Source organism: Calypte anna, chromosome 17, assembly GCF_003957555.1.
Source record: "Calypte anna isolate BGI_N300 chromosome 17, bCalAnn1_v1.p, whole genome shotgun sequence".
Lineage (NCBI taxonomy): Eukaryota > Metazoa > Chordata > Aves > Apodiformes > Trochilidae > Calypte > Calypte anna.
In genome coordinates, this window is record NC_044262.1 from 2439894 (window position 1) to 2467833 (window position 27940).

The 27940-nt window shown below is 45.6% G+C and overlaps 1 protein-coding gene across 1 annotated transcript in view; it reads left to right on the top strand.

The window, feature by feature from the left end:
* The window catches only part of PAPPA (pappalysin 1), a 174176-nt gene that overhangs the window by 130774 nt on the left and 15462 nt on the right, over nucleotides 1-27940 (top strand). Inside the window, 7 exon segments of the mRNA XM_008499328.2 lie at nucleotides 3635-3803; nucleotides 10148-10331; nucleotides 12922-13132; nucleotides 13727-13898; nucleotides 17203-17350; nucleotides 20001-20110; nucleotides 26623-26694. Coding sequence (XP_008497550.2) covers nucleotides 3635-3803; nucleotides 10148-10331; nucleotides 12922-13132; nucleotides 13727-13898; nucleotides 17203-17350; nucleotides 20001-20110; nucleotides 26623-26694 — 1066 coding nt within the window.

Genomic DNA, 27940 nt, shown 5'->3' on the forward strand with positions numbered 1-27940 from the left:
TTCAAGGCTCTTTACACCACTGAAACGGGCTGCCTTGGTCTGTGTTTTTAACATGCTGCAGTTGAAAGTTTGCAAGAAATCCTCAGCTCCCTACAGTCAGCTGGGTGTACAAAAGTTGCTTTAGGAAATCATACACTAGCAGGGCAAGAACAGGAATAGGTGAATCCTGAGGCAGACTTAGTAAAATAAACAGTCTGGAAATACCCCAGGCCCTGATACTTGTTTGGGATGTATACATATATATCAGTAGATCATTAGAATGGTCCTTGGATCCCTTCCATAATTTTCATCCAGTCCAGCTCATATTCTGGCAAGCAGTTCCCAGGTGCATTTGGGGAGTTAGAATAGTCCAGGGCTGATTTGAAAGAAGCAGTTTTGATGAAGCCACCCAATTCTGATTACAAGAAAATGGGATAAGCTGTCCCATGCCAGGATTTCATTCTTGGATACTCTATATTGTTTCTTTCCCAAGGAATGCATAGTTTCTGGAGCATGTGATGATTAACCACTGCTAAATGGCAGCGCCCCTGCAAGAGCTTCTGTAACCCACAGTTCTGTAATATGGATGTGATGGGTTCTTTGTCTAAACTTCCTACTTGGAGATATTAATTTCTCCTCCTTAATTCTGCATTTGCAGAACTCAGTTCAGGATGGTGACTTCAAAATTCATTTGGATTCAGTAGCTGATACCAAATTGGAAGCAGTAGCTAGAGAACCAGAAGTATTTAAATTGGAAACATTTGGTGGCAGTGGTTGTTTTTTACAAAAAGTGAATGTCTGTATTGTTTGTCACTGAAGTTATTCATATAGAGTTACAGACAGAGAGAGCTGCCCAGATGATCTGCTAACCAAGGTATAATCTGGAGCCTGGAGGGGGTGGCTAAAAATGTTCCCTGGCCATTTAAGAAGACCACAAGGGGACTTGTAAACAGAGAAGAACATCACAATAAGTGTTTCTTAATGCCTTTGTCTGTGGTGTTTCAGTTCTGTAGGACTTCTAAGCCCAGGCTTGTTCATCTGGTGTCCTAATATGAACTCAAGAAACCAGATTCTTTTTCTCTTTTACACTGATGGAAATGAAAAGTGATGCCACTGGCCGTGGTGATGTTCCTCCAGATTTCCCTTGGTGCAAATTGCAAAGGTTTTGTTAGACTTCTCCTTCCTTCTGAAGCCATTTGAGGCTGAATTCAGTGCTACACTGATGTGTAGCACATTGATTCACATAATATATTAAATGGATTAGGTCTGCTATTTTTTAATTTTTCCCACTGTAGAGCAAAAAAAGGGTTTTCAGATTTTGCAGGAGTTTTGCAACGGGCAGTTGAGGTTCACAGTCTGTCCTTTTGAGAATGGCTTGGCAATGGTGCTCCCTTTTTTTTCCTCAATGAGTCAACATCCTTGTCACTGGAGCCCTGGCACAGGAGGAGCTTGTGTTGCATCCTCTGGAGAGGGAGGGGAGCAGTGGCCAGCAGCCTGCCTGGGTATGTGTGGCTGGAACATGTAGGGAGGGTTTCAAGAAGACATCATCCGTCATCTGTGTTCTCACTCCCCATCAGTGTTCAGATATTCTTGCTGATGTTAATTGGTGACTTAGGCAGCATTGCTGTGAGGTCAGCAGTGAGGTCAGCACTGAGGTGCTGCTCTGCTCAGAGACCTGCAGCCTGTGAGGGTGCCCAGGGGCTGCTGCCTGAACAGAGTTAGGTCTGTGGTTCACGCTCCTGGGGGATTCATGTTGGGCATTTACAGGGCAATTGCTCATGGCTGTCCTCCTCACCTCCTTTCTCTGCAGAAGACCACCTGGGAACTAGGTTATGCTGTCTGTTTGTTCTTCCACCATCTCATCAACAGCCTTATTGATAGGTGAAATCAATGGCAGTTTCAATTTCTGTGTCAGGCTGTGAGTTACAGTGACTGGAAAAGATGTGTGAAACCTTTGGTTATGGGTGGGAGGTATCGTGCTGAAGGCTGGATCACTTGGTGTAGGTCAGCTCTGGCAGAGGATCATCCTTTCTGCAGAAGTAATGAGGATCACAGCCCCAGTGCTGAGAGACAGGGTGCTGTTTGTTGCATACAAGGGTATAGAGCTGGCCAGTAGGGTGGAATTCTCCTTCCTCAGTCCTGTCAGCATCAATACTTTGTGCACAATGAGGAAATAAGATCTTTCTGAATGTGGAAATTGTTTATGGCTCATCACACTCCAGGGAAGGGCTGCCAATGAACAAGAAACCTTAAATTACAAACAGTGGGCACTTCCCATATAGCTCTAGCCTGGGACAGAGAAATAAGTTGTAAAAGGACATAATGCTGTCGTTTAATTTGATCTAGAGCTCAGTAGAGACATGTGCAGATGTGCTACTCAATCAGTAACATGGGGATAACAATACCAGCCCAGGTGTCTCACAGGGGTGTCATGAAAATTAATTAGATAATGTCTGCACGGTGCGTTAAACACAGCAAAACACCATGCACATGCTAAGTCCTGTGCTCACTAAGGAGGATGGGCTTCTGGTGGCTGTTAACCCTTTTTTATGAGATGTGAGTATCTTGCTTGTAATACATTTCAAAATATACATATTGATGCGTTGGTTTTCCTTCTTATTATAACTTTCTGTGGTTCAGGTTCTTCCCTACCCACGTAGCTGGTCATATGTGTCAAAGTTTTCCCTCCTCAGAATTTATTTCACTGTATTTAATTTAAATTAATTTTAGATTTCATCTCAATTGTAGAAATCCTTAACCCCTTAATTTTGTCTTTACACATGCTTGAAAACAGCATTTTTGTTGCCCTTTAGCTGACGAGCTGCTCCCTACTCACATTTGAACATGTGCTGAGACGTTTGACTCAGGTCATGGGAGATGGTGAAAGATTTTATGTCAGCCAGATATCTCTGTGTATACAAAAATAAACCAGAAACCTCTCTTTACATGTTGTGCTAAATGTTACAATAATTCACAGTAGGGAGAGCAGAGAGTTTCCATCCAGGGAAACATTTTATGGATGGCAGGACAGCAACTGGAAAGATCTGAAATGACAGCAGGCTGCTGAGCTTGATAAGAGCTTATCAACACAGCTACACAGCTGATGTTTGGTGTTCCTTGTGAAGTGGAGTAAAATTAATGTGTTGATTTCAATCGAGTTTCTCCAAGATAAGAGTGTCTATTGCAGCAACCCCTCCTCACACATACACATATGCACACTTATCACTGGCAATATCAGAAACTCCTGAATTCAGTCAAGATTTCAAATGGGTAAGCCCTGCTTTTGGAGGGAGAGTGCTTTTGTGGGATGGGTGAATGCATGTTCGTGCAGGAATAGGAAGGCCACAGTGTGGTTTCTCCTGTTGTTTCTCCTTGATGAACCTTGAAGAAGAGAAAGTAATTCTGCAGAATTGTCAGACTCTTCCTTTTTGCCACAAGACCTGTAATTTTCTTTCCTTGCTATTACCATTGCCACTGTCCCTGTTCTTCAGAAGGCATAACTAGACTATGTTATGTCCAGAGACATAACATAACATAAATTGGCTTAAATGTGCAACCTGTGTGCTTGGCAAGTGAGGAGTCTGTCAGCCACACTCTTGTGGAATTCATGAAATGCATTGAATAAAAAGACCACTTCTTTTTGTCTCCCACCCAGCTGTGTCCACTACACCTGCGAGGCCACCGACTGCCAAAAGCTGGAGATCGAGAACGCGGTGCTGAGCTGCACAGGGGGTGGATGGTACAATGGTGCCCATTGCAATGTCAGCTGCAAGACAGGTTACATCTTGCAAGTCCAGCGAGATGATGAGCTCCTAAAGAACCAGGTTTGTTCTGCTGTGATTTTGCGTGAGAAAGGGAGGAGCAAAGATGGGGAGAAATGGGAGAACAAGCCAGCTTCGATGCCAAAATCTCAGCTCAGCCTTGTGGTGAAGCCTTATCCAAATACTTCTCACCAGAATAGGAGCCATCTGATTCTGTAGGAAGAGGTGCTGACTTTTCCTCCTGAGGAAGACTCAGACGTTTAGAAATTTAGAAAATTTTAACTCAAAAGGTTTAATTGTGTGTTCAGGCCTTCTCTGATCTTGCTGGTTTAGCTCAGCCAAACAGTGTTTCTTGGGTTGTTTTTTCAGTGGTAGTTTGTTTGGCTTTTTGCACAACCAGTTTCTGGGCAAAATATTTAATTTTTTTCCTGGGGTTGAGGCTAACTATGTCTTAACTCCTTTGCAGTGTTTCAGTCCCATCTGTTCCCAACCACACCCTGACGCTGCAGAAATTCACAGTACCAAGGAGGTGGAAAAAACACCCAAAGGTTTTTGCTTCCAAACAAAGCACTGCAAACCTACCCCTCACTCCAAGAGCTGCATGTTTCTTTAAAATAATGCAGGTCCTTTGTGCAGGGGGAGGTGAACATGGTTCAGCCTTGACATGGCCTTGAGAGCAGGGTGCAGGGAAGCTGTGGGTGCAGGGCAGTTACTGTAGTTAGTGCTCTTACCTCTAAGAGCTGCCAGATCCTATAAGCATGGTGTGGGGGTGGTTTCCCCATCACCTTCTCCTGTGTTGTGGGGGCAGCATGTACATTTGGGGCTGGGGAGGGCTGAGAGGGGCAGGCAGCTGCCCTCCCAACCTGTCTGTGAAATACTGTGTTCTTCAGCAGCTTGCAGAGGGGGGAGACAGAGTGGAGGTGAATGAGTCAGCCCTTTCAACTCAATTACAAAACAAATACAGGACCCCGCAAGCTGGGCCTCTTCCATCCTAATTGGCATCAGCACCAGAATCCCAGCTCCAGCTGAGCATTTTTACAGAGCAGAAAACAAGTTCTCAGATGAGCCTGGATGGCTGAACCTGGAAATTGTTGGAAGGGCTCTGTACATTGAGCACACAGGAATCCCAGACCAAATAAAACAGCCTAAACATGTTTCCCCAGCGCTGTGTTATTTAAACTCAAGAAGTACCTTTTGGGGAGGCTCAGCCAACTGTAGATGGTCTTGCTCTGCAAAGTTTGGTTTCAGATCCTTGATCAGACTCATATGACAGAAGCAGAGGATTTTAGCACCCCTCACCAATGTGATTCACTGCCTATTACAACACGTTTCCTCTCACCCTGCTCTGCTATTGCACTTCATCTTCTTTTTTCCACTGATAAAACCCCTGAGGCCAATGGCTTTGTTTTGCTCACTGCTGTGCATTCCCTGTTCAGCTCAGGGAAGGAGTGAAGCATCTCAAAGACATCCACGTTCAGCTAAGCATATTAAACACGTGCTTTAAAGTTTATTCATGTGCTTCAGAGATCTGTTGAAAAGGAACGGACAGTTTCTTTCACTATCATCTTGTTTTATTTCTTTGTGTCAAATGCTTCAGGCCAGAACTTGTGGAACATGTAAGCAAGACATGAATTATCCAAGAAAGTCCAGAATCTGTGGCTTGGATTCCTCATGTTGTGTTGTATTGAATTTCATTGTGCTGCTTCTACATGTGTTTCTGAACTTCAGCTCCTCTTCTGTTCACAAGCAGATGAGGGTAGGGCATGGGGGTTGTTATCTATGGGCAGAGAGGATTTCTGCTGGGATTGAGGAACCTTGCACAAAGCTCTTGGTTGTTTCACTGTTGTCACTTGGTTGTTTTGCTTGTTCAGTTTCTTTAAGGGTCTAGAAATATTTTTTTCTCGTTTAATGTCAGTGTGGAGGAATTGCACGAGGAAGAGGAGGAAGGAAAGGAACTTAGTGCTAGCTGTTGTTTCATGTTCTTGGGTAGGAAGAAGACTGAGGTGAGGTGCCTTTGCTCAAAGAGCAGACTGAACATCAGTGGCCCATGACCACTGCATGGTGATGAAGATGCTTGACAGAATTGTGAAAACACCCTCGTTTAACATCTGAACTACATTTGTCTTCCATATTTCACCAAAAGGCAGAAAAAAAAAAAAAAAAGTGAACAGAGAATTAAAAGCAAAATTTTCAAAAGCACCTCAGAGATGCAGGGGCACAAGTCACATTTCAAATCAATCTTACATCTAAGGGGTCTTTGAAAATTTTCTTAAAAGTTTTTGCACTTTCTGGCCTCTGTGTCTTCTGAAGCCACCATTTTAATCAGCCTTAAGGCAAAAAATCCATTCATCTCTGCTTTCTGAGAAGCTCCCATTTCCAGATTCTGCTAAAACTCCATAAAATCACCAAATCCTGAAAACCATCAGCACTATGTGCAGTAGAAACTGTTTACTGTTTGAGAATAAAAACCTCGAGTTGTTTACAGACTCTTGGACTCACTCTCAGCCTCATTTAGAGACTTTAGCAGCAACAACAACAAAGAGTTTGCATAACGATGGAGCAAAATCCTTCATGTATCTTTCTCACAAAGATCTCCGAATGTTTTCCTTTCCTTTCGTCCCACCCCCCTGACAACTCCATTGCCCTTTCTTCTCTTGTCCCTCTTTTCCCCCTTTGTCTTTCCCTGTTTCCCCCCCTCACCCCCCCTTGTCCTTTGCTGAAAGCTCAGCTCATTCAGTTACTTGTTGTCATCTCTCCTTGAAGCTACCACCACTGCTGCTCTGGTCAAGAGGTGTTATTTAAAACCCAGCAGCTCCCTAATGTTGTGCAAAGGCATCATCAATCATGCCAGGAAAAGAAAACGCGGCTCATGTGGGTTCAATTAGAGGCACAGTAGTGGGCAGAAGTGGAAGAATACTTAGAGGGGAGGGCACAGCTGTTCATTTTTAAGAAGAGGAAACTTCACACGTGAAGCATCGCTTGAAGAAGGAGCTGGCTGGGATCTTGGGCGGCAGGAAGGAGACATGAATTCTCTCAGGCTCTTAAAAGTCCCAAGAAACAAATCTTTCTGGCACCAAATTTGTTTAAGTTTGCATCCTCTTCACTGTACTGCACACTGTATCTTTGGAGGCCCTTTCCATTCCCCCCCCCCACCTCTTTTCTCCTCCTCACCCACCCTCCCTCCTTGTGTCTCTTTTGGAAGGCAGGACATGAAGGGAAGCGGTTGCTGTGATGCCAGTCAAAGCAGCCCAAAGTGACAGCTAATAAACCAGATGAGAAAGCCAAGTGCTTCGTATGGACTGCTGTGAGATGGGTGACCTTGTCAGATCAGACAGGCAAAACAGGCACATGCCTGCTCAGGCTTGGGGTGGGAGATGCAAAAGCTGCCACAAAGTCCCAGCGCCTGCTCCCAAGTCTCAGGCTGTCAATTGAAAAGAGCCCCGAGGGGCAGAGTGGTGCTGGGGAGAGTCAGACTCCTGCTCAGCAGCCTGGAGTCCTGTTCTGCAATGATCCCACCTTCAGATGTGACATTGCAAGAGAGAGAGGCTGAAAGCTGGTGGGTGCCATCTGCAATAGTTTCCCCGTTAAAGTTTTCCTCTGTGCTTTCAATCAAAGCCAGCAGTCTTTGTCTCCATTGCTGGAAATGTTCTCTTGTTATGTTCTGCTGCAGAAATGCATGTGCTTCAATTGCTTGAAGTGATGACATGATAGACATGCTCTAAAATGTGCCATTATTATGTCTGACCTTGGAAACCTCAGCTTCCATCATACAAAGTGTGGAACAAATTACTGGAAAAAGCTGAGAAGCCAGGCTCTTACCCACATGGGCACAGCTCCTCTGCATGGGGATGGCCTTGCCAGTGTGCCAGGAAGAGGAGAAGTCATATGGGTCTGGAAGAAGGTGACTCCTTCAGATTTAGCTAGTGTTTTTCTTGGGAAAATACCATAGGGAAAAACCCAGAGATGAAAATATGACGAGGCTTGGGTGTTTTGTTTTTTATTTTTCACATCAAGGGCTAGAACAGGGGCAGAAATAAAGCACAGTGAGGGTATAGGTCTAGTGAGGGATCCCTTCCAAGAAGGGGTAACCAAGAGGGCACACTGTGTTTCCAGCAGGCTGTAGTATCCTGAAGCTTTCTCCTTACAAAGACCATTGCTGCAGCTGAAATCCTGTTTCAAGTGTTAGCTTGGGCAAACGTTCTTGCACGTTTTCCGTATGGGTGACTGTCATCCACGGGTACTGCTTCTGTTTAAATGTTTGTGCTATATTCCAGATTCTGAATTTTCAGTTAATTTGCTGCTCTGAAGAGATACATCTGGTGTGCAACCTTGTCATTAAAGAGACTCCCTTGTGCACTATACTTTGTCTCAGCAGCCAGATCAGCTAGTAGGAATAATCATCTATTCCTAAACTAGATCACACCAACACTCATAACTGAATTCCTGGAGTTAAATCTACAATCACTGAAGAAGCTTCCCATGGACCCACCAAGATGCAGTGCACGACCCATATCTTTTTCATTGGCTTTTGGGTAGCCCTTGACATTCGTGGATGGATTTAGCCTCCTGCTGTTGAGGTGCCCAGTGTTGTTTGAGTGTTATTTGATGATAGCATAAGCTGAAGGAAATGGGAGCTTTGTTGCAGGCTGCAGCAGCCCAGCCCGGGGTGCAAATGTGGTGATGATGCTACTGTGTGAATGTGTGATAGAGACACAGAAATATGCTGAATTAGCCCTTCTTCTCCTATGGCCATCACACCACTGCTTCCTGGAAGCACAGGCATCTTCAGGTCACCAACTGCCCACAGAATACATACTTTTTAATGGTGCAGATATTCTGATAAGAAAAAAAAGGCACAGTGAATAGCCACTGGGGAGTAAAATGTTGTGGAATGGGAGCACAGGGTGTTACTTCACCTGAGTGCTCTGAGAATCCTAGAATGTACTACTCTAAATGTGTAGAAGAGGCATTTTTTTCCATCAGCAGTGCTCCCTGTTTAAATAAACTCCATGGTCTAGAAAAGGGGTTGTGTGCCCGCTTGGGAAGTGTCCAGTTTCTCAGCTCTGGGACTGCTTTTTCCATTCTGAATGCAACCATATATCAAAGGGAGACAGGTCTGAACTTCTGTTGAAACCATTAGGGTGTTTTTGCAAAAAGGGAATCCAGGTCCCTTTGATGTGTGCTAGAAAAATTCCCCTTCCTTTTATAAACCCAGATCAATGGTCGGCAGTGCAGATCTCCTGTGAACCTACCAGCCCTGAATAAAATATTCCCTGGAGGCAGAGGAGAGCTGCTGTACAGCTTGGTTGGATTCCTTGCTGGTATCTTCCCCTTCTCATGTTTTCTCACATTTCTTTTTCTTCTTTCCCTCTATTCTGGTGTGGAGGGATGAGTCCTACTTTTAGATTCTTTTCTTCTAGTTTTTAACAATTTCTCTTATTTAAATAGTGGATATGTTGCTTATTTGCTTCTCATTGCCAACATCTGTTTGCCCTTTGGTCACCCAGTAAATATGAAGCAAATAGACTTCAGCTTAGCTTTGGATGGGTGTCTCCTTTACCTCCCCCTTTTTTTTACTCTCTTCATAGCACCTGAACATTTCAACCTGCTGCATTGTTTGGATTATTCCTTAAGTCCACAGAAGTGTAGCTTCTCTGTAACTATGATGGTAGAGTTAGGACTGACTAACTCTAAGTGCCAAGTGAATGTATGGGCACCATGGTCTTGGGTTTGTCCTTTGCAGACTTGTCCAGGAATAAGTCTGTTCCCAGTTCCACAGCAGCAGGACCTTGATGTAATTTGACTTTCTGGACACTTGCATAGTAGAAGTCACAACAGCAACTGTCAGTATTTGAACACAGTGTTAATGTGGCCCAGGCCACCTCTCTTATTACTCCAGTCTGAGGGTGACACCTAGGAGGAGACCCTTGGATGGAATTGCCAAATGGGTCCGTGTTGTGTTGGCTTCTGCTTCAAACCCAAGAATGAGTCTGACTCCTCCTAAGTACATTGGGTTCCTATGGGAGTGGATGCATCACTGCAAAGGGGACAGGGACTGGGGATAGCTGTCAGCTCCAAACAGCTCCTTTCTGACCCTAGGCAGAGCAGCAGGTTCCCAGCTTGTTTCAGGAGTTGATGCAGACAAGAGTTCAGATTATGTCATGTTCTACTCTATACTGATCACTTTGGTGTCTCAGCCCAGAGGTGACAGAAATATATCCTGGTGTTCTGACACTTTTTCTTGTGGGACCTTAGTGATTTGAAGTAGTTGCTGGCCCAATGATGGTACTGATCAGGACTGGTTTTGTTTAAATTGTGAGCCAAAATAATGGCTGTTATTAGGCTTGAAATGGTTTCAATCTCTCCCTTGATGACTGTGGTGGCTCTAGGCATGTGTCTTTTTCCAGATGGAGTCCAGCATCACCATGACTTGCAATGATGGAAAGTGGAACAAGCAGGTGACCTGTGAGCCAGTGGACTGTGGTGTCCCAGACCAGTATCATGTCTACCCAGCCACCTTCAACTGCAGCGAGGGGACCACCTTTGGCAAGAAATGCTCCTTCACTTGCCGACCTCCTGCTCTTCTCAAAGGTATTGGATAGTGTCTATGCAGTGATCTGGGGATAGCTTCATGGCTAACATAGCCTGCTCCTAGTAATGTATCACTGTTGCTGTTGTTTTAGAATTATTCATGATATTTTAAGTATGAAGAACTATGAGACTCTATGGGAAGGTTTATTTATATTAGAAGTTAAGTTTCTTTGCATCTTTCTATTACCTTCCTTTGACCTTTCCTTGATCACGACTGGCCAGGCAGTAATGACAGTGAATATTGCTTCCATACAACCAAAACATGGAAAAGTCATGGGGATAAACCAATTAAACTCTCTCATCTTCTTTCCCATGCCTTCTCTGTTTTCTGTGTCCATCTCCCCTCTATGCTTCCTCTATGTATTTGGAAAGGCAGGAGAAGACTGAGAAGTCCCACGTCCCAGTGGTGTAGTCCTCCATCACCATTTTTCTAATCCAGCCATCACCTCTCTCCTTTTCTACACTTTCTCTACCTCTGATTTTTCTCTCCTCTTCTTGTCTGGGACTCTCTACAAATTTCTTTATTTATTTATCTTATAAATAACACATTCTGCTGCCTTCTTTCATTTTCTTTCCCATCTTCTTCCCTGCTGCTTTTCTGCTGGCGTTCTCATCGTCATCTCAGCACCATCAACTCTTCTGCTCACTGGCATATTACCCTTTTTGATCTGGCCCTCAGGAAACAAGAAAAGAATCATTGTTAATTTGAAGGAACATTAGAGCCAAATTAACTTGTCATCTTACAGTGGAGCAATCTTCGCTGCAATTGCCAACTCAGGTACAAATGCTGTGTAGGCTTTTTGTATACATGTGGTATCACCTTTTCTGCTAGGATTCCTAGCAAATCCCAGAGGTGGCATGGAAAGTGTTCTTGACTTCAGTGAAAGAATATGTTGATTTCTCCAGATCCCTTAATTATTTTAAGTCTGACTGAGAAGGGTAAGCAGAAGCAGCCAACACTTAGTGAAAGTTAAGACTACTCAAAGGGGAGATTCTTAGCAAAGAATTCCCTTTTTCTGTTCAGAGAGTCATCTTCAACAAGAGGTGTTTTCCATTCAAAGTGCCTGGAATTTCTTGGACAGGGCAGTGAAAATAATGCTATTCATCATGAGCAACAAGAGCTTTGGTGAATGACTCCAGCAGGGTAACTGGAGGGATGATAACCAACCCCCAGGTCAAGGGGATTCAGTTCTGATGTGTGGCATCACTTTTGTCCAGAAAGTCTGTGAGCTAAAGACACCATTTGGTGTACAGCCCTGGGGAATGACTAATAGATGTTGCCACTGAGCTTCTGGAGAGTGGTGTTGGAATGACTCATGCTTAATTCAATCACTGACGTCATGACAGCCACTGGTGGTAATGTCACAGCTTATCATTTTGCAGTGGCAAGTATGATATCACCAGGGCTGCTCTGCAGAGCTGCTGCATGAGTCAGAGCAGAGGAGCATGCGGGTGCTCTAGAAAAGAGCTCCCTTCTGCACAAAATACCTCTGCAATCATCTGCAGTTGGGGAGGGGAGAGAGAAAGCCAGGGCTGATATAATGCAGCTTCTCTTATCTTTGTGGGTAGGGCAGGAGGGCTCCTCCACATACCTTCCTGAGCCCTCCAGAGCCTTTTGTTTTCTTCTTCTTTGAATTCCAGCCTCATTCCCCAAATCCCTTCCTTTCCTCTTGGAGAGATGGCAGTGCTCTGGGGTTAGCAGTTTGTCTGTGTTAGTTTGGATAACTCCAAAGCTGGCTTACTCCTGAAAATATGCCTTGTGGCTTGAGAAGAGTTCCTTGAGCAATGCTGAGGGATTTCAATAGAGTATTAGGGATTTTTGAAGGGTTAGTGGCTCATAGGTGTGCTTTGTTTTTAGGAAAAGCTGATTCCTTTTCAACATACAATATAAAATATCAAAGAATGTAAAATACACTGAGACTAGGCTACTTTCAGCTTAACCTTCTGAAGTCAAGTAGGTCATAGCAGAAGCAAATAGATCTATTTTACCTTTGAGGTGCTGGCCAAGAAAGCTTCCAAAGGAAAATAAGTCTGTAATGAGTATTATGAATCGTATTTATCACAGTAGTCCCCAAAGACCGTGAGTCCCCAGCTGAGAATGGCTCCTCATTGTGTTGGAGTAGTGACTCTAATACTATCAGATGCTGCTCCAAAAGGCTCAGAATTGAAATAAAAAGGAAAGATTCAGGGAAAAGATATAACACAGAAGCAGAATGAAGAATATGATGGCACCAAACGCGCTGTTAATGCCCTGCCTTTGGAGAGGAGGGGTTTGATGTATGAAGCAAAGCTTCCTTTCAGAGAAGAACAAAATAAGGAAGAGTAATAGAAAAGATTACAAAGCCAGTGCAGTTTCCCCAGTGCTATAGCAGTTCCTGAAATAAGCACTGTCAGCCTGTCAGCTGAAAACAGATTCCTTAATGATTTAATGCCATCATCTAGAAAGAGAAAATGCATAGGACATACACGGTTGAATTTGTCAAAACAACTGAGGTGGCTTTTGAGGTATTATGAGTGTAATGACATTTGGAAAAAAAAACCACCACAACTCCTGCTGAACATTGTTAACTTTGCTCACTGTTCTTCTCAGGAAACAACAGCAACCTGACCTGCATGGAGGATGGGCTGTGGTCCTTTCCAGAGGCCCTGTGTGAGCTGATGTGTCGAGCACCCTCCGTCGTCCCTAATGCTGATCTCCAGACCATTCGTTGCCGAGAAGATAAGCACAAAGTGGGCTCTTTTTGCAAGTACAAATGCAAACCAGGTTACCATGTCCCTGGATCCTCCAGAAAAGCAAGAAAGTACGTGAAAGAGTAACGTCATGCAGTCAGCATGATTCAGAAAGCTATGAGTTAAAATACTTTTTGGGGAAAAGATGGGTTCTAGGAAATATCACTGAGCAATTCCTTCATGTAGGTAGCTGTGCAGTTTCAAGGGGATTTAGGCACCTAGCTCACTTAGGTTGCTTTGAAAATACTAAACCAGTGCTCAAAAAACAGACCTTACCTTAGAAACTCCCCTTTGATATGCAGCCTGGGGAGTCCCCTTTGAAACTCTGCAGGAAAGGGTTAGAGCTATTGTATACTTCTGACTCTGCACAAACCCACTTCAAACCAACCACAGCCCACGAGCCTGGGAAGTGGAGTTTTTCAGAGATGTGTCCAAAGCCAAAAGAGGAGTTTAGGCTGGGCAGCTTGATGTTGCTCTTGCAAATAATAATTATTTTTGCATGAAGACCTCATGACGCAGATCCACAACTTGATCTCTAAGTGTTAAAAGCTCAAGCACACCCATTCCCCGCAACCTGCTAGCAGAGCCCAGAGGTTTTAGGGGCTCTTGGTCTTAGCTGACTCAGCCACTCACTAAATGGTCCTGTTGATTTGTTCCACAACAAGGCGAGCCTTTAAGATCCAGTGCACACAAGATGGCACGTGGCTGCCGGGCGCTTGCGTGCCTGTTACCTGTGATCCTCCACCTTCCAAGTTCCATGGGCTCTACCAGTGCTCTAATGGCTTCCAGTTCAACAGCGAGTGCCGGATCAAGTGTGAAGATGATGATAATCAGTCGGTGAGTCTCTCTTACCCAAGTTATCTTGGCTCATACAAGCCTGGTTTTATCATATATTCCTTAAGGACCCTGATCTTGGAGAAGCCAAGTGCCACTGAGCTCTTCTGAGACCAAAGACACAGAGATGGAGAAGGGAAATAGATGATTAAAGTTGAGAAAGAGTAAGCTATTGTGAAGAGCCTAGAAATATTTTCATGGCAGTAGTAATGGTATGTACTATTACCCATGGCAAGCTAGTAGTGAGTGACTGTTTCTGGACAGTAAGTGGCTGGAAATCTCTACCTTAGTGGATGTGGTCTAGCCAGAAAAAAAGGAGTAAAGAATGAAAGTAAGAAGGATAGGAGTTACCCACACTTGTCTTGTTTGTTCATTACATTTATCTTTCTTGTCTCTCCAATTCTTTTTCTTATTCTCATGAAATGTATGTGTTTCACAAGATAATTTAACCTTATAGGGATTATAACTATTCAGGTGAACTGTGTCTGAACTTCCATGGTTTTTTTCTGGCTGTGCAGGTGTCATTTGGCATCAGGGGTCAGATCAGCATATTGCCTTTGTCTGCCCTATGGTCCTGGAGTCACTAACACGAGAAGGTCTGGCCTTTAGTATCTTGTTTGAAATGCTTAGTTTTCCTCACTAGAGGTTATTATAGTTTGTGAGATAGTAACTTCTCCCAGAAGTGCTGGTGCTTCTCGATTTGCTTGGGAAGACAAAGTGGGAATGTAGAAGGTGCTGCTACTACACACACTACAGACAACAGGGACTGCTCTGGCAAAGGCCTTTTAATACTATTCCAGATTAAAAGGACATAATTATAAAGGGACCAGACCTGGAAAAAAAAAAAAAAAAAAACCACCTGAAAAATACCTTCCCCAAATGTTCAAAGCCAGTTTCTGCCCCTAATCCCTGCCTGGCTGGCCTGTACTCTTCAACAGGGCAACCAGCAGAGCCCTAGGGTTTTGCATCAGACACCTGACATAAGACTCATGTGAGGTTATGAGAAGTTGCCCAAGTGGGTGCTGTTTGGCTGAGAGCTCTGGGATGTGGTGTCTTTGGCTTTGTGTATCTCCTGCTTGCTCGGAGTAGTCTGGATGGCTGAAAACAGGCATCATGGCCACCATTCAGGGAAACCTGGGCCAGAGGGGTAATGCCAACTGCTGTAACAGGTTTGTGTTTGCTTTTAAATGAGCTGGATGTGACGTGGAGCAAGTAGTGGACTCAAGGTTACAGCAATAACGAAGTGAGCTCTATAAAGTAAGAGATGCAGCTATGTCTCTATTCACTGTAAGGAAGAGTGCAGGGACTGTTTGGCTGTGAGAGCACCTTTAGCAAAGGAGCAGATAACATCTTGAGAAAGGGATTTACAGAAAAAGGCATTTCTAGATATCCCAGAAAATAGACTACAGAAAAAGAGGGAGAACTCCTGGCACAATCCAGAACCACTTGAGAGGTGTTAATTATTTAAGGATTAAACCCCCCTAAGTCTCTCACAGCTATATAAGGTGATAATGCATGTTGCATCCAAGTAAAAAACCCAGCAGGGATTTTCACAAGAGATTTTGCAGGCCAGGGAATGATGGACAGTATGTTACTATAGCAATGGATATCCTGGGATCTGTGAGTACCTTGCAGAAACTATACAATAGTACTCTCAAGCACAGCCAGCTCCAGGAACATAAATCAGGTTTCATGGCTCACCTTTAAAAATCATACTTTAACCCTGGCATGCAAATTGCAATGGATGTGCACCACACCTGCTAAAACAGCAAACTGCTCTCAGTTATCAGTTAGCAATTTCTTTGTGAATTTGTCATCCTGGTGAAAGATCATCTCAGCTGTACATATGGCATCTCTTAATCACCAGGAACATAGTGGTCATTTAAGCAGGTGTCTCCCCTGGCACCAAGAGCAAGGATCTTCCATTTCTGAATATTGTGCACAAATGATATGAACAGTCAGATCTCAATCAATCAGTCTCTGCCAAACTGGCCCTTAAGTGAGACTCATCAAGCTGTATCACACCCTGAGTCTATCTGGTCCATTATCTTTTCTTATGACTTCTGGCAATGGCCAGATGTCTTGAGTCGGGCAAGCAGGTCCCACACAGTAGTCTGCCAGTAAGACCACTTTGCATGTCACTAAACATTGTGTTCAACAACAAAGCTGAACAAAATATAGCATTAGAGTATTAAGGACCAGTATAACAGTGAAAGGCTGCACAATCTTTCACACTGCTACCAAGGCCTTATGCTGATCCCTGTGCAAAAACGGGTGTGGGTGGTGAGGAAGAGCTCCTAAGAAAAGTTCAGCATCCCCACTGAGATACCAGCATAAATCAAACACTTAAGGATCCCCGAAGATATCCAGGCCAACCTCCAAGAGCAGGGTGGGTAGAATGCAGGCAACAATGCCTGACATGTAAAATGTGTGAGGAGAAGCAGAGATCCTGCATGATTCTCCTACCCAGCCAGGACCTCGCAGGAGGTTTGGAGCTCAGCCACACCAGACCTCCTCCTGGTGAGTGTCCCACATTAGCCCATGGCAGTTCAACTTACAGATCCTGCAGAACAGCTTGTGCAGAAATCCCCAATGCCATGAGGATAGATCTGACAAAAGATTGCCTGTGCACTCCTTTGTTGTTTCTAAAGGGCATGATATTTCCCCTCGGACTTTGGTATTCATTCTTCAGTATCATACAGAGAATCTTTTCTGTAAGAGAAATGTCATATTCTATTCCTTGCCCATTACCACAGCAGAGGATTTTTTTTTCTTCTTTTCCACCTGTCTCTACGCGTGCCTGTCTCAGCCTCTTTGTGTGCTGTCACTCAAGGCAGCCAAGCTCTAAAGATCACGTTCTGCCCTGCTAAGCATCCCTGCTCATGTCCTGCTTTCCTTCCTCCTTTGGATGGCCATTGGGGATTCTTTCTTTTTTGAGACAAAGATGATGCAACTGGTTAGAAAATGGGAAGAAGGGAAAGCCTGTGTGCATGCAACACAAAGCTCTCAACAAGAAGAAAGAGGCAAATGGGGTGAATGCACCTTTGTGGCACCTTGAGTGGGTCTTGTTAAAGATATTGCCTTGCACAGAAGAGATGTGTATGTGTTTGCATGCAGTGCAGGTTTACTTTTCTTAATTCTTCTGAAGAAAACCCCCCTGCCCTGGGGGCTGGCAGTCCTGACCAGGGGCTCTTCCAGCTCCAGCAGAACTTTGCTCCCAGATCGACCCTGCCCACTTCTCCCTTCTCAGCTTCTCCTTGCTGTTGGTTTTGTGATCATCTTCGTTATTTCCTTCTCTCATTCCCAGGGTCGTGGAAGCAACGTGATTCACTGCAGGAAGGATGGCACCTGGAGTGGTTCCTTTCACCTCTGCAGGGAAATGCAGGGCCAGTGCACGCTGCCCACCCAGCTCAACAGCAACCTGAAGCTGCAGTGTGCCAGTGGCTATGGCATAGGTGTGTGAACATCAGCCCAGCCCTCTGCTGTGGGGGGGATGCAGCTGGGGCAGGAGAGGGGAGTAGTGAGACAGGAGATGAGAAAAAGAGTGGGAATGGGAGCAAGGAAGAAGGGACCTGCAGTCCTTGAAGTCACCTTCTCCTCTGGACCCAGGTGCCTGGGTGACAGGATACCATGAGAGGCTTTTCAGGGGCATGTTTTTGTGGAACATGAAGCTTTAAGAGGCCAGGTGTCATAACATGGTCTGATTGCCTGCTCCTTGCAGGGCTTCTAGTTTCATCAAACCCCTTCTTTGCCAGCTGGTTTTCACAGGCAGCCAGCACACCAGTCCATGCCAGGAACACATCCAGACCTCAAAGCATAGGGAGAAATTGTACCTGCATTTGTTGTCACATTTTTTAATATCCCACTCTTCAGCCACACACACACACAAATGCCTCAGAGAGTGAAAGGCAGGACACTGTAAGGGAGGTGCAGTACCAGGGTAATTCAGGTCTCTCCACAAAGAATTTGAGACCAACTGAGCTTTTGGGATACCAGTTGTTGAGGAGCTGGGGTAAGGACATGTTTTGCCCTTTCCTTCTGGGTGTCTGGTCACTCTGTGAGGCCCCATGCTCAGCTTTGTGTCACCTAGGCAGAGGGAGGTGTAACCTTCCCCCTGAACTGAACACACTGGATTGTATTTTCAGCCCCTGTTTTTGAGGTCTCCCTGCAAAGGGCTGCAAAAGGAGCTACTCTGGCTACAGCCCACACAGACATGTGAGGCCCCTTCCTGCAGCCCCCTCCAAGCCCCTGCCAGCCCCCTCCTCCCTCCTCCTGCCCCTTTGAACTTGGAGACATTTCCTCGTTACGCAGCTCCCTCATTATATCGCAGCCATGTGAGGGACCACGAGCCTCCTTGTTTTCCCTCCCCGGGGAGGAGAACAGGACCTGGATGAGATCACCACTCTGTAATGATGCCAATTACAGATCATATATCAAAACAATTCCAACCCTCTCCTTTCTGTAAGCGTAACTGGTGCAGCGGAGTGTGGGAGAAGGAGAGGCGAGCAGGCTGCAGCCACTCTTGCTGAGGTGTTTGACCCTTGATGTGAGGTTACCTCCCACGGCTGACCAGGTTTTTGCAAGGAGAGAAACAGCAGTTCCTGGTTTGGAGGGGAGCATCTCAGTGATGGAAGCAGGAGGGTGCCTAGTTGAGTGCTTGCCAGCCCTCTGTTCCCTCCCAGCTCTGCCAGGGCAGCCATCAGCAGGGCTCTGTACCAGATGTAAGGTCTGATGGGCCTGATCCTGGGGTGGAACCAGGCAGCTGTCATGGAGGTGAGGGACCTATGAGCCAGGTCCTTCACAAGAGCATGGCTCTTGCTGGAGAGGGAGGAAGAGCTTGACAAGGGCATAGCAGCCATTGGCTCTTATCCTCAGCAGATGGAGACATGCCACACATTTGGTTATGTTCATCCAACAGCACCTTTTGGGGTCAGGTTGTTGGGGTTTTCTTCTCTTCTTTGTGTTTTTGGAAGCCTGACTGATTCCCAGAAGGCATTGCTTGGCCTCTCACTCACAATTGGGCTGGTGTTAACAGACCTCATCCAGTGGGTCCATGAAGCCATGACCACATGTTCTGGGAAAGCAAAACAAACCCCAAGTGCTCCTGGTCTTGCTGGCTCGACATCCCAGGCCAGCTGTGCTCCTGCTGACTCCTCCATGTGAGAGCACATGAGAAGGCAGAAGCAGGTGGGGAAAATAATAGCATCCAGTCATGGTCACTATGAATCCCACACACCTTTGGTAATTCCTCAGACACCTAATCTGCCCTTCCAGGCTGAGGTGTGTGTTGAGCCAAAGGTTCACTTCCCCAAACCAGCGTGGAGATTAATTCCTCCCCCAGCGCTGACTGGAGTACAGAAATCCTAATGACACATTTGCAGCAGCTGTGCCATTCGAGAGTGATTTTCCAGGGGGGGAATGGTAATGGTCCAACACACCAGGGCTTATGGTTGTGTCACCACAGGCCTCTGGGATATTGCTGCAGAGTATAACAGCATGTTTTAATAAAGAAAGGATGGGATTCCCACCAGGCATGACAGTTAATCAGAGAAAAAGCAGGTTTATGTGTGAACAAAGCCATCATTACCTCTCTGTGTACTTATCAACTGTGGGATTTAGGTGATATCTGGTCTGCAATATCACTAGGCTTGGTCACCCTCCAAAATATTGTTATTGAAGGTCTGTAAATTTAACAGATCAAATGGTTTGGTTTTGTCATGTCATAGGTGAGATGAGTTCAACAGCCTCTGTTTAATCAGTCCTACTGCTTGAAAGAGCAATTGGAAAATCTTCATGTTTTCTTGAGGATCTGAAAGTGCAGAACCTGACCACCATCTTCAAGTTGATAGCCAGACAAATACCTAGATATGCAGCTCATATTAAAAGGCCCTGGAATATCTGCCACCTTCACAGTCTCCTGATGAGATTTAGGGTTGTACTCAGCATTTCGTGTGTGGCTAGAAGATACGTGATAGTTCTGGTTGACTGCTAATTGCAGTTTAGAAAAAATGAGCCCTAATCCTGCCCTTCAGCTGAAAAGATGCTGAAAGGGTCAGAAGCTGCTTGCTTTATCCTTTAGCTTTATTCTCTCCATGTTTTGTTCAGGTGCTGAGTGCACCACCTCTTGTCCGGATCACAGTCACGAGCCCATCCTCCTGCGTGTGAATGAGACCGTGCAAGACATCCAGCACTGGATGAACCCTCAAAGAGTGAAGGTCAGTGCCTGATGATTTCTCTATCCCTCATTTTGCATGTTTATGTGCAGTGAGTGACCAGTGTTACCCAGGGCTGATTCAATGAGGGGAGTATATGGGGAATTCTGCCCTTTAAAAAACAGTTCCTGATATTTGTTGTGTCTCTGCATGTTTTTTCCTGATAAAGTGGTGGCTTTCTCTCCAAGTTGTTTCCTCTTTGTGGTTTCCCAGTGAAAGCCAGGTCAAGGTGAAGACCCCAAACCAGTGTCCTCAGATAAACCCAGCCCCTACGGTGGGTCTGATCTGGAAACAAGATTCATTGCCCAGGAGGATGTGATGGACAGTGAGAGAAAGGGCACTGTCCAGGTTTTATTTTCTTCCTCCTGTTCAGTATTTTGTATTCTTTGTGTGGCAGGGCTGGATTTTTTCTGCACTGCTTTTGCATGGTGAAAGGAGCTGATACAGAGGGTTTTTCATTTCCTGAACCAGTAGAGCTGGCTGAGTCCTCCACCCACCCCTTCACCCACATGCGAGAGCTGCCTGCTCAGCACAGCCCCTTCCAGAGGTCACCACTTCTTCCTCCTGCCTGCTGCAAATGCACAGGCAGCAGTAACCACTCACCACCCTGTCCTGCATGTCCTCCAGCACACACCAGCATCAGGCTGCCCTGGTAAGGACAGGCATAGCCATGTAAAGTGTCTTGCTCACCTTTGCACGCACACGATGCTTTGTAACACACAGTGGCACCAGGTACCAGTGACCATCTACCTCTCCCTGAAAACCCTCATGCCAGCTACATCAGGGTGCCCTCCTTCTCAAAAACACCTGGAACCAGCCCACGTGGTATTTCTGCAGGTGCAGGAGTTTTTCTGGATGTGCTCAAGCATGCGTTTGAAAATGCTGGCACATCCCGTGTCACCAGGGTGACAGGTTGTGCTTGAGCAAATACTGTCGGCTTTTACAAGTTTGGCCCTGGCTTTGCAGCAGTCTGTTTTATGCACTTAGACTCTGTTTAAGAAAAGGACAAGCAGCCAGCACAGCCCCAGTGTGTCCTGAGTCTCTGTGACAGTGTATTTGCTTCTCTCCAGGCATAAATATGTAGCCAGGGTTTGGGATTTTTGACATCTGGCCTTGGTTGTGGATAGTGGGCCCCTCCAAAGATCTCCAACACTTTGTACTTCCCTACTTCACAGGAAGTAATAGAATAAACCCTGGGAAGGGGTGGGGAACCTCAGTCCAGAGAGTAGGACAAGCTCTCAGTGTCCTTCCCAGCTTCCCATTCACTCCAGACACTGAGATTATATTGCTGCCTGAGCCTAGGCTGTGCCAAGTTTCTGGCATGAAACATAAAGAAAACCCCGTATCTCTGTGTTAGGGGCCATTTTTCACTGGCCCTTTCATGACTGCTAGACTTTTAAGTGGTTTTGTAATTCATGGTGAAATAAAGTGACAGCTTCCCTCCCGTTGGCTGCTGTGCTCCTTCGGTTATTGATGCGGCTGTGCAGAGGGAGCTGTAACGAGTTGTGGGCCTGCAGGTCTCTGGGGGGCTCATTAGGCAGCAGGGAAAACATAGAGTAGTAAAGGCGGAGAAAAGAGGAGTGAGGAATGGAGGGGAGAAATCATGGTTTCCAAGAGTACAGTGGTAAGTAAGACCTTTTCTTGCCTTGATAGTGAACTCTCGCAAGAGCTTTAGGCTTTGAGCAGATACAAGTTGGACCCCCCTACTTTGTAACGAGAGGGTGAGAACTTGTGTTGGGAGATGGAGGAGCCTCCAGGAGATGAGAGGGAGGATGCTGTGACATGCTGGAGGGGTTTTTTTTGGAATCTATAAACCATCCATCTTACTCAGCTCTCCAGATAAGGGGATGTCAGCCCCAGGGAGGAGCGATGCCTCACGGGCTGCCAAAGGGGGAAACGTTGCTGCTGGTGGCACCGTGGGGACCCTGGAGAGATGGGTCTGGGCTGCCTATGGGGAAGGTCCCCATGGCAATGTGTTCTATATGATTAATAATATGTGTCTCTATTTATGGTCAGTGACAGCTTGCTGTTGTGCCATAGGAGGGAAGCAAGCAGCTGGTTGCATTTACACAGCAAATCTTTGTGGATCTCCAAGTGCTTGAATGACGCAGAGGAGGCACTTTTAGTTACTTGATTTCAGGCACAAATAATGTACAAATGAGTGCAGCATGGGAAGCAGATAAAGGCAGGACTGATCTCTGGAGCTTACCTTTGAGAGGACAGGCACAAATAAAACAGGGAGACCCCGCAAGAAAAAGATAAATAGTTATGTGTAGCTGCTCAAGCAACAGCTGTTATGGAAGCAAAGGGGAAAATGAGAACTGTCCCTTCCTTGGGGGGTTGTTAAGAGCAGAGCCATGCAAATCACTTGATTTTTCAGTTCACTGGAAGTTCTGTCAAAAATTTAAAAATGTTTTCTCTTAATCAAAGTGACTTTTTTGTTGTTGTGATTTTTGCTGAACAAAAAATCAGTGAAAATAATATGTTGGTTAGAACATAACTTGACATTTCATTTGAAAGGATTTTTTTAAAAAAAACTTTTGTTTAATAAAAATGAAACAAATCAGAAATTAAATGGCCTCTCAAAGGAACAACAACAACAACAGATATTTCATTTTGATAAATGTCTAAATATTATGGTACTTTTCAGAATTGGTTTAGGCTGAGTTGCTTTGTTGGGCCTGAAACAGTTTGCTGAAACTAGTGCAAGCTGGTGATACTTCCAAATCTGTTTGGTGTTTTTTTTTAGCAAGGGAAAAAAAAAAACCCAAATCACCTGAAATGTTCTGTGTGTCTGTTCTGCAGTGGGCTCTGTTCAGAGCAACCATTGCTGTTCTCATCGTTTTCCATTTACTATGCACGAGGGGCAGTGAGCTGCTGGAGACACCAAGAGCTAAAGCTGCCCATGCTGATTGCCCAGGCAGGGGAGAGAAAAAATTGAAATGTCTCAGAAAGACATCTCTTTCCTTACTGACTGCAGAGAAAGTGGGCAGACACCTAATTTCATGGATTGTCTGAACTCGGGTCCTTGCTTTTGTGCTGAGCAAGAACAGGCCAAAACTTGGGCAAGCAGGTTGCACAGGATCACCTTGAAAGGGTCAGCAAGCCCCAGCTCTGCCTTCCAGTGGGACCAAGCATGTCCATGGCCCCTCTGCATGCCTAGTTTTGCCATATGCACTGCAAGCTTTGGGATGTTGGATGTCCAGAAGTCATATAAATTCCCCTTAAATACTCCCTTCTCACATAACCTTTGCAGTTTTCCTTCTTCCTTCCCCTCTCCTCTTTATGTGAATGTTTGCTCGTTTTTCAGACAGGGAAACTGAGTCACAAAGTGATGAAATGACTGATTGTCGTGTCCTGGCTCAGGACTTCCCACCCAGGTTGTAGCTACAGCAGAAAACAGACACAAAGTGCCATATGTCCCCTCCCTTGGCAGCAGCAGCAGCACATCCCCTTACTATTGGGGTATTAAGCCCATGGTTAATTCTCATGTTCATTTAGTGCTTGAGGAGTTAGCTGAGACCAGTGAATTCCAGTTCCTGGGCTTTAGTGCCAGGGGACACTTGACCCATCTAAGGTGGAGGAGACCCTCTCCTGGGGAAACCTAATCCCTTCTGCAGCCCACAAATGATTGACATCATTGTGTTAGTCCCACCATGGGAGGTGAACACCAAGACCGAAGACACTAGGTCTTCCCTCACAAGGAGAATATGACAGCTTGGTTTTCTTTCTTGGCTCTTTGTTACCTACTGTGGGAGCTCAGTCCTGGATTCCTCTCCCTCTGTGTCAGAAAGAGTCCCAGCCACCAAACCACAGCTGTAGCTGGATGGGGTTTCTGGAATAGGGACAGGACAATACCCTGGCTGCACAGCGTGGCCCACGCAGGGGGGCAGCTGTGCTGAAGAAGCTGAAGCACAAGGGGAGCAGAGCCATGAGGGTGGCATCTGTCACCACAGCTGCTTGGAGCATGTAGCATCACAGGGAAGGGATGGGGCTCGCAGAGACAACAGACAGATGAGTTTTATCCCCCATGTACCACCTGGGGTTTGTCAGGGGTGGTTCTTCCATCCACTTTGTATTACATTCTTCATCAGCTTTGTAAGTCCACTTTCCTTTCTGCACACACAGATGCCATCAGATCCTGGTTATGTTCTTCATTCCTGCTGCCTCTACCCTTCCTTTACATGGCTGTTATTACATGCTATGGCACCTTAGTGCCTGGTAGCACCAGAAGAGGCAGAGATGATGTCCAGCAACCTGAATCACCCCCAGTTTCTTGATTTTCCAGCTCAGGCTCTCCCTCTATGAGTAACCTTTCTGCTGTCCCATTGCACCACACACACCACAGCAGGAGCTCAAGGTACAAACAAACCGGGTGATGGGAATTAAGGAGTCTGGAAGACCAGCATGAGGAGCCAGGGCCATGGCAAAGGGCCTGTGCATACTCTGCTTGAAGCTCTGTGTATGTTAGAAGGACTGAATTCAGCTGGAGTGACTCTATTGGCCCCCACCAGCCTAGCAAATTATCATCTGAGGAGAGAGTGAACTGGGATTATGTTGTTGGCAGGTACCACCCAAGAGTAATGTGAGTGACCCACTGACCTGGTGATTGATCTAGCACAAAGTCCACTGACTTTCCTACACTATGGAGAGTGGCCCAGTGTACTCCCTTTCCCTGGAGGCTGTCCAGCCAAAAGTTGTGCAGCTCTTAGGATTGACATGACCTTCAGTGAGAGCCCCAAGGAGTGCCCCATCCTAGCAGAGGCTTCACCTTCCATCACTTCTTCTAAGGGAGGGTGCTGGGCTTTTAATACCAGGAGGATCAGGAAGGCAGTCAGTGCCTCTTCTCCAGGAGGCTCTGACTTGGAAACCTCCTTTCTTCAGAGCCTATTTCAGGGCTGTCTGGTTCCTTTTGTTAGCTCCAAATGCACACACACATTTCACACGTATCAAGAGGTTTTGTAAATACTGATGCTTCTTATCGGAGGAATGTGAGATGCTCTTTGGAAGTGCACATCTATTTATTGTTTGGCTGGCCTTGGATACGGGAAGTAAATACCTGAGTTTTTCTACTCTTTCTCAGTTCTTGAGTTTAACTGCTCTTGAAGTGCTTGCTTTACTCTCCCCTTCTTACTATTTATTTTGATACCTCGAAAAGTTTCCATTCATTTCCTTCTGAAGTGGCATAAACAGAAGGGAAAGGGGGGATCAAAGCAAACCAAACCAAAACAAAACCTCACCATTTGTGACAGGCAACAGCCTGGAAACCTCCAGCTGTCCATCAAGAGCATGCTGGGGGAACGTCTGACACCACAGCACCTTGCAGCTCCCTCCTGGGAGATAAAAAACATCCTTCCCTCCCCTCACCCTCACTGCTTCTCCACTCACACAGACGGGTCCTGTTGTGAGGCAGGTGGGGCAAACCGGGCTTGACTAATAGTGGAAAATCCGAGAGAATCGGAAAGATAAACAGCCCCAGTCAGATAGTATAAAAGTCCTTTTTCTAGCATGCACCAGGTAAGCCTCAAATGACAGAAACTGTAAAAACATGCTGAGGTTCCCTTGCAGATGGATTAAATGAGTCCTCAAATAAACAGGGGAAGGGATGGCGTGTGTGTCAGGTATTCCCAAATGTTAATACCTTCCTTCCTCAGGCCTCCATCCAACCCTGACCCCACCAAGTGCCTGCATGTCCTTCTTGTCCAACTGGATGTTGTAGTGTTTCATCCATGGGTGGCAACCCCAAATGAACGTTGTGCCTGATGTCCCACTGAATGAATATGACCCTTGTCTCCTGGACCTCCATGGTATTGAACCACCACCTCCACTGACTGGCCAAAATCTTCATCAGTTTTCAAAAACTGTTTGCATGTTTACAGGCAAACAACAGCTGATGGTTGTGTCATCACTTTTGTCCAAAACGAGGCACTTCAGAAATTATTATAAATACAGAAAAGTCTTATAAAACTCATCTAACATAGAAGATGATCCTGTCCTTTCTGGGGGTTATTCTGAAGGTGTGCAGTAGGAGGTGCTTCCATTTAAGATCTAAAGAATGGTGTGGAAATGTATCTCAAAGTCCACCTTCAGCATCTTCAAGAGACACTGATAGGGTGACTAGCAAAAGAGAATTACGTTTTGCAGCACCAAAAAAACCCCCCAAAAACCTCAACCCAATTAATTCATAAAATATCTCCCTGCTACTCCAGAGCAAGCCAGTGGACTTGTGCTCCTGCCTTTCCTTGCCACATTCCCGCACCATGAATGAAATATTGGACATGACATTTTAGGAGAACCTTAAATATTATTTTAATCTCAAATGTTCTGTTATTGCAAGTCCAACACTTCTTGTAAATACCTGGAGAACAGCCAGGCCCTGAGAACACAAGAGGTGTTAGGAGCTGAACTTCATTGGTTAAATTCAGGAGAGCTATAGGAGCCAGCACACTGACTTTATGTACACTGATTTCTTTGTCGTAACCTGTTTTGTTTTTTCTTTTCATTCTCCCCTCTAGAGCATTGTGTGCACGGCAGGACTCAAATGGTACCCTCACCCTTCCCTGATCCATTGTGTCAAAGGCTGTGAGGTGAGTTTTCACCTTAACTCAGGTGGCCCATGCTTGCTCTCCTAAATGTGGTGATCACAGTCGTCTGCAGTGACCCGAGGTGTAAATGCTGGTTTTCGAGTGGGGCAAAAAGGCTTTTGTCCTGATTATTATGCCTGTGATCTCCAGCCTTGGTTCTTACACTGAGTGGTGAAACTGGGGGTTTTCCTAGAGCTGATGGTTGGGTGATTCTCGCAAGAGTTAAATATCAAATGGTTCAACAACATTCGTAGGCTGTCAGGATTTCCCAGGATCTGGCAATTTCTGGGAAGTTGCGAAAACTTTCAGTTGTTTTGCCTTGATTTTGATATGTTATTAGAGGGCAAATTCTTTCCAATGCCACCACAGCTTTGAGCTTTGGGCTGTGCAGATAGACTTTAGGAAAGGGGAACCTTTTCCCTAAAGAGGACCCACAAGAAAGCTGGGGAGGTATTTTTTTATAAGGGCATAGAGTGACAGGAGAAAGGGTAATTGTTTTAAACTGGAAAAGGGGAGATTTAAGTTAGCCACTAAGAAGAAATTCTTCACTGTGAGGGTGGGTGTTGAGAGCCTGGCCTAGGCTTCAGAGAAGCTGTGGCTGCCCCATCTCTGGTAATGTTCAAACCCAGGTTGTCTTGGAGCAATCTGGTCCAATGGGAGTGGTCCCTGCACATTGGCAGGGGGGTTGGAATGAGATGGTCTTTAAGGTCCCTTCCAACCCAACCCAAACCAGTCTGGGATTCTATGAAAGCCAGCTGCAGAAATGATACCACTGGCTGGATGGCACAGCTGGACAGTGAGCAAATCAACATCCCTGAACCATGCGTGTTCTTCTGAACCAGAAAAAAAAAGAAACAGAAAATTGCAGTTACAATTCAGCCTTGATAGACTTTTGCAGTCTTGTGTGTTATTGGACAAAAAGCAATTTCTTTCTGCTAGCAACAGTCTGTTTGAATAGTATGAGAAGTCTTCAGATGCTTCAGGTGGTTAAACAGGGCTGGGGCACCACTCTCTGGGTCATGGCACTCATGCAGTTACCACTGATGTCAAGAATTAAATCCTTGGGGATCCGCTGTAAGGCTGGGAAGCTTCCTACCTACTGAGCAATGGGGCAGATGACAGGCAGGGAGATGGACATCTGCTTGTTTCCATGGACAGGCAGTGTCTTGACCCCACATCTCCTGATTTCCTGCAGCCCTGCCTGCACTCACAGCACCCAGTAACCCAATTTTACAGGCACATTGAAGTT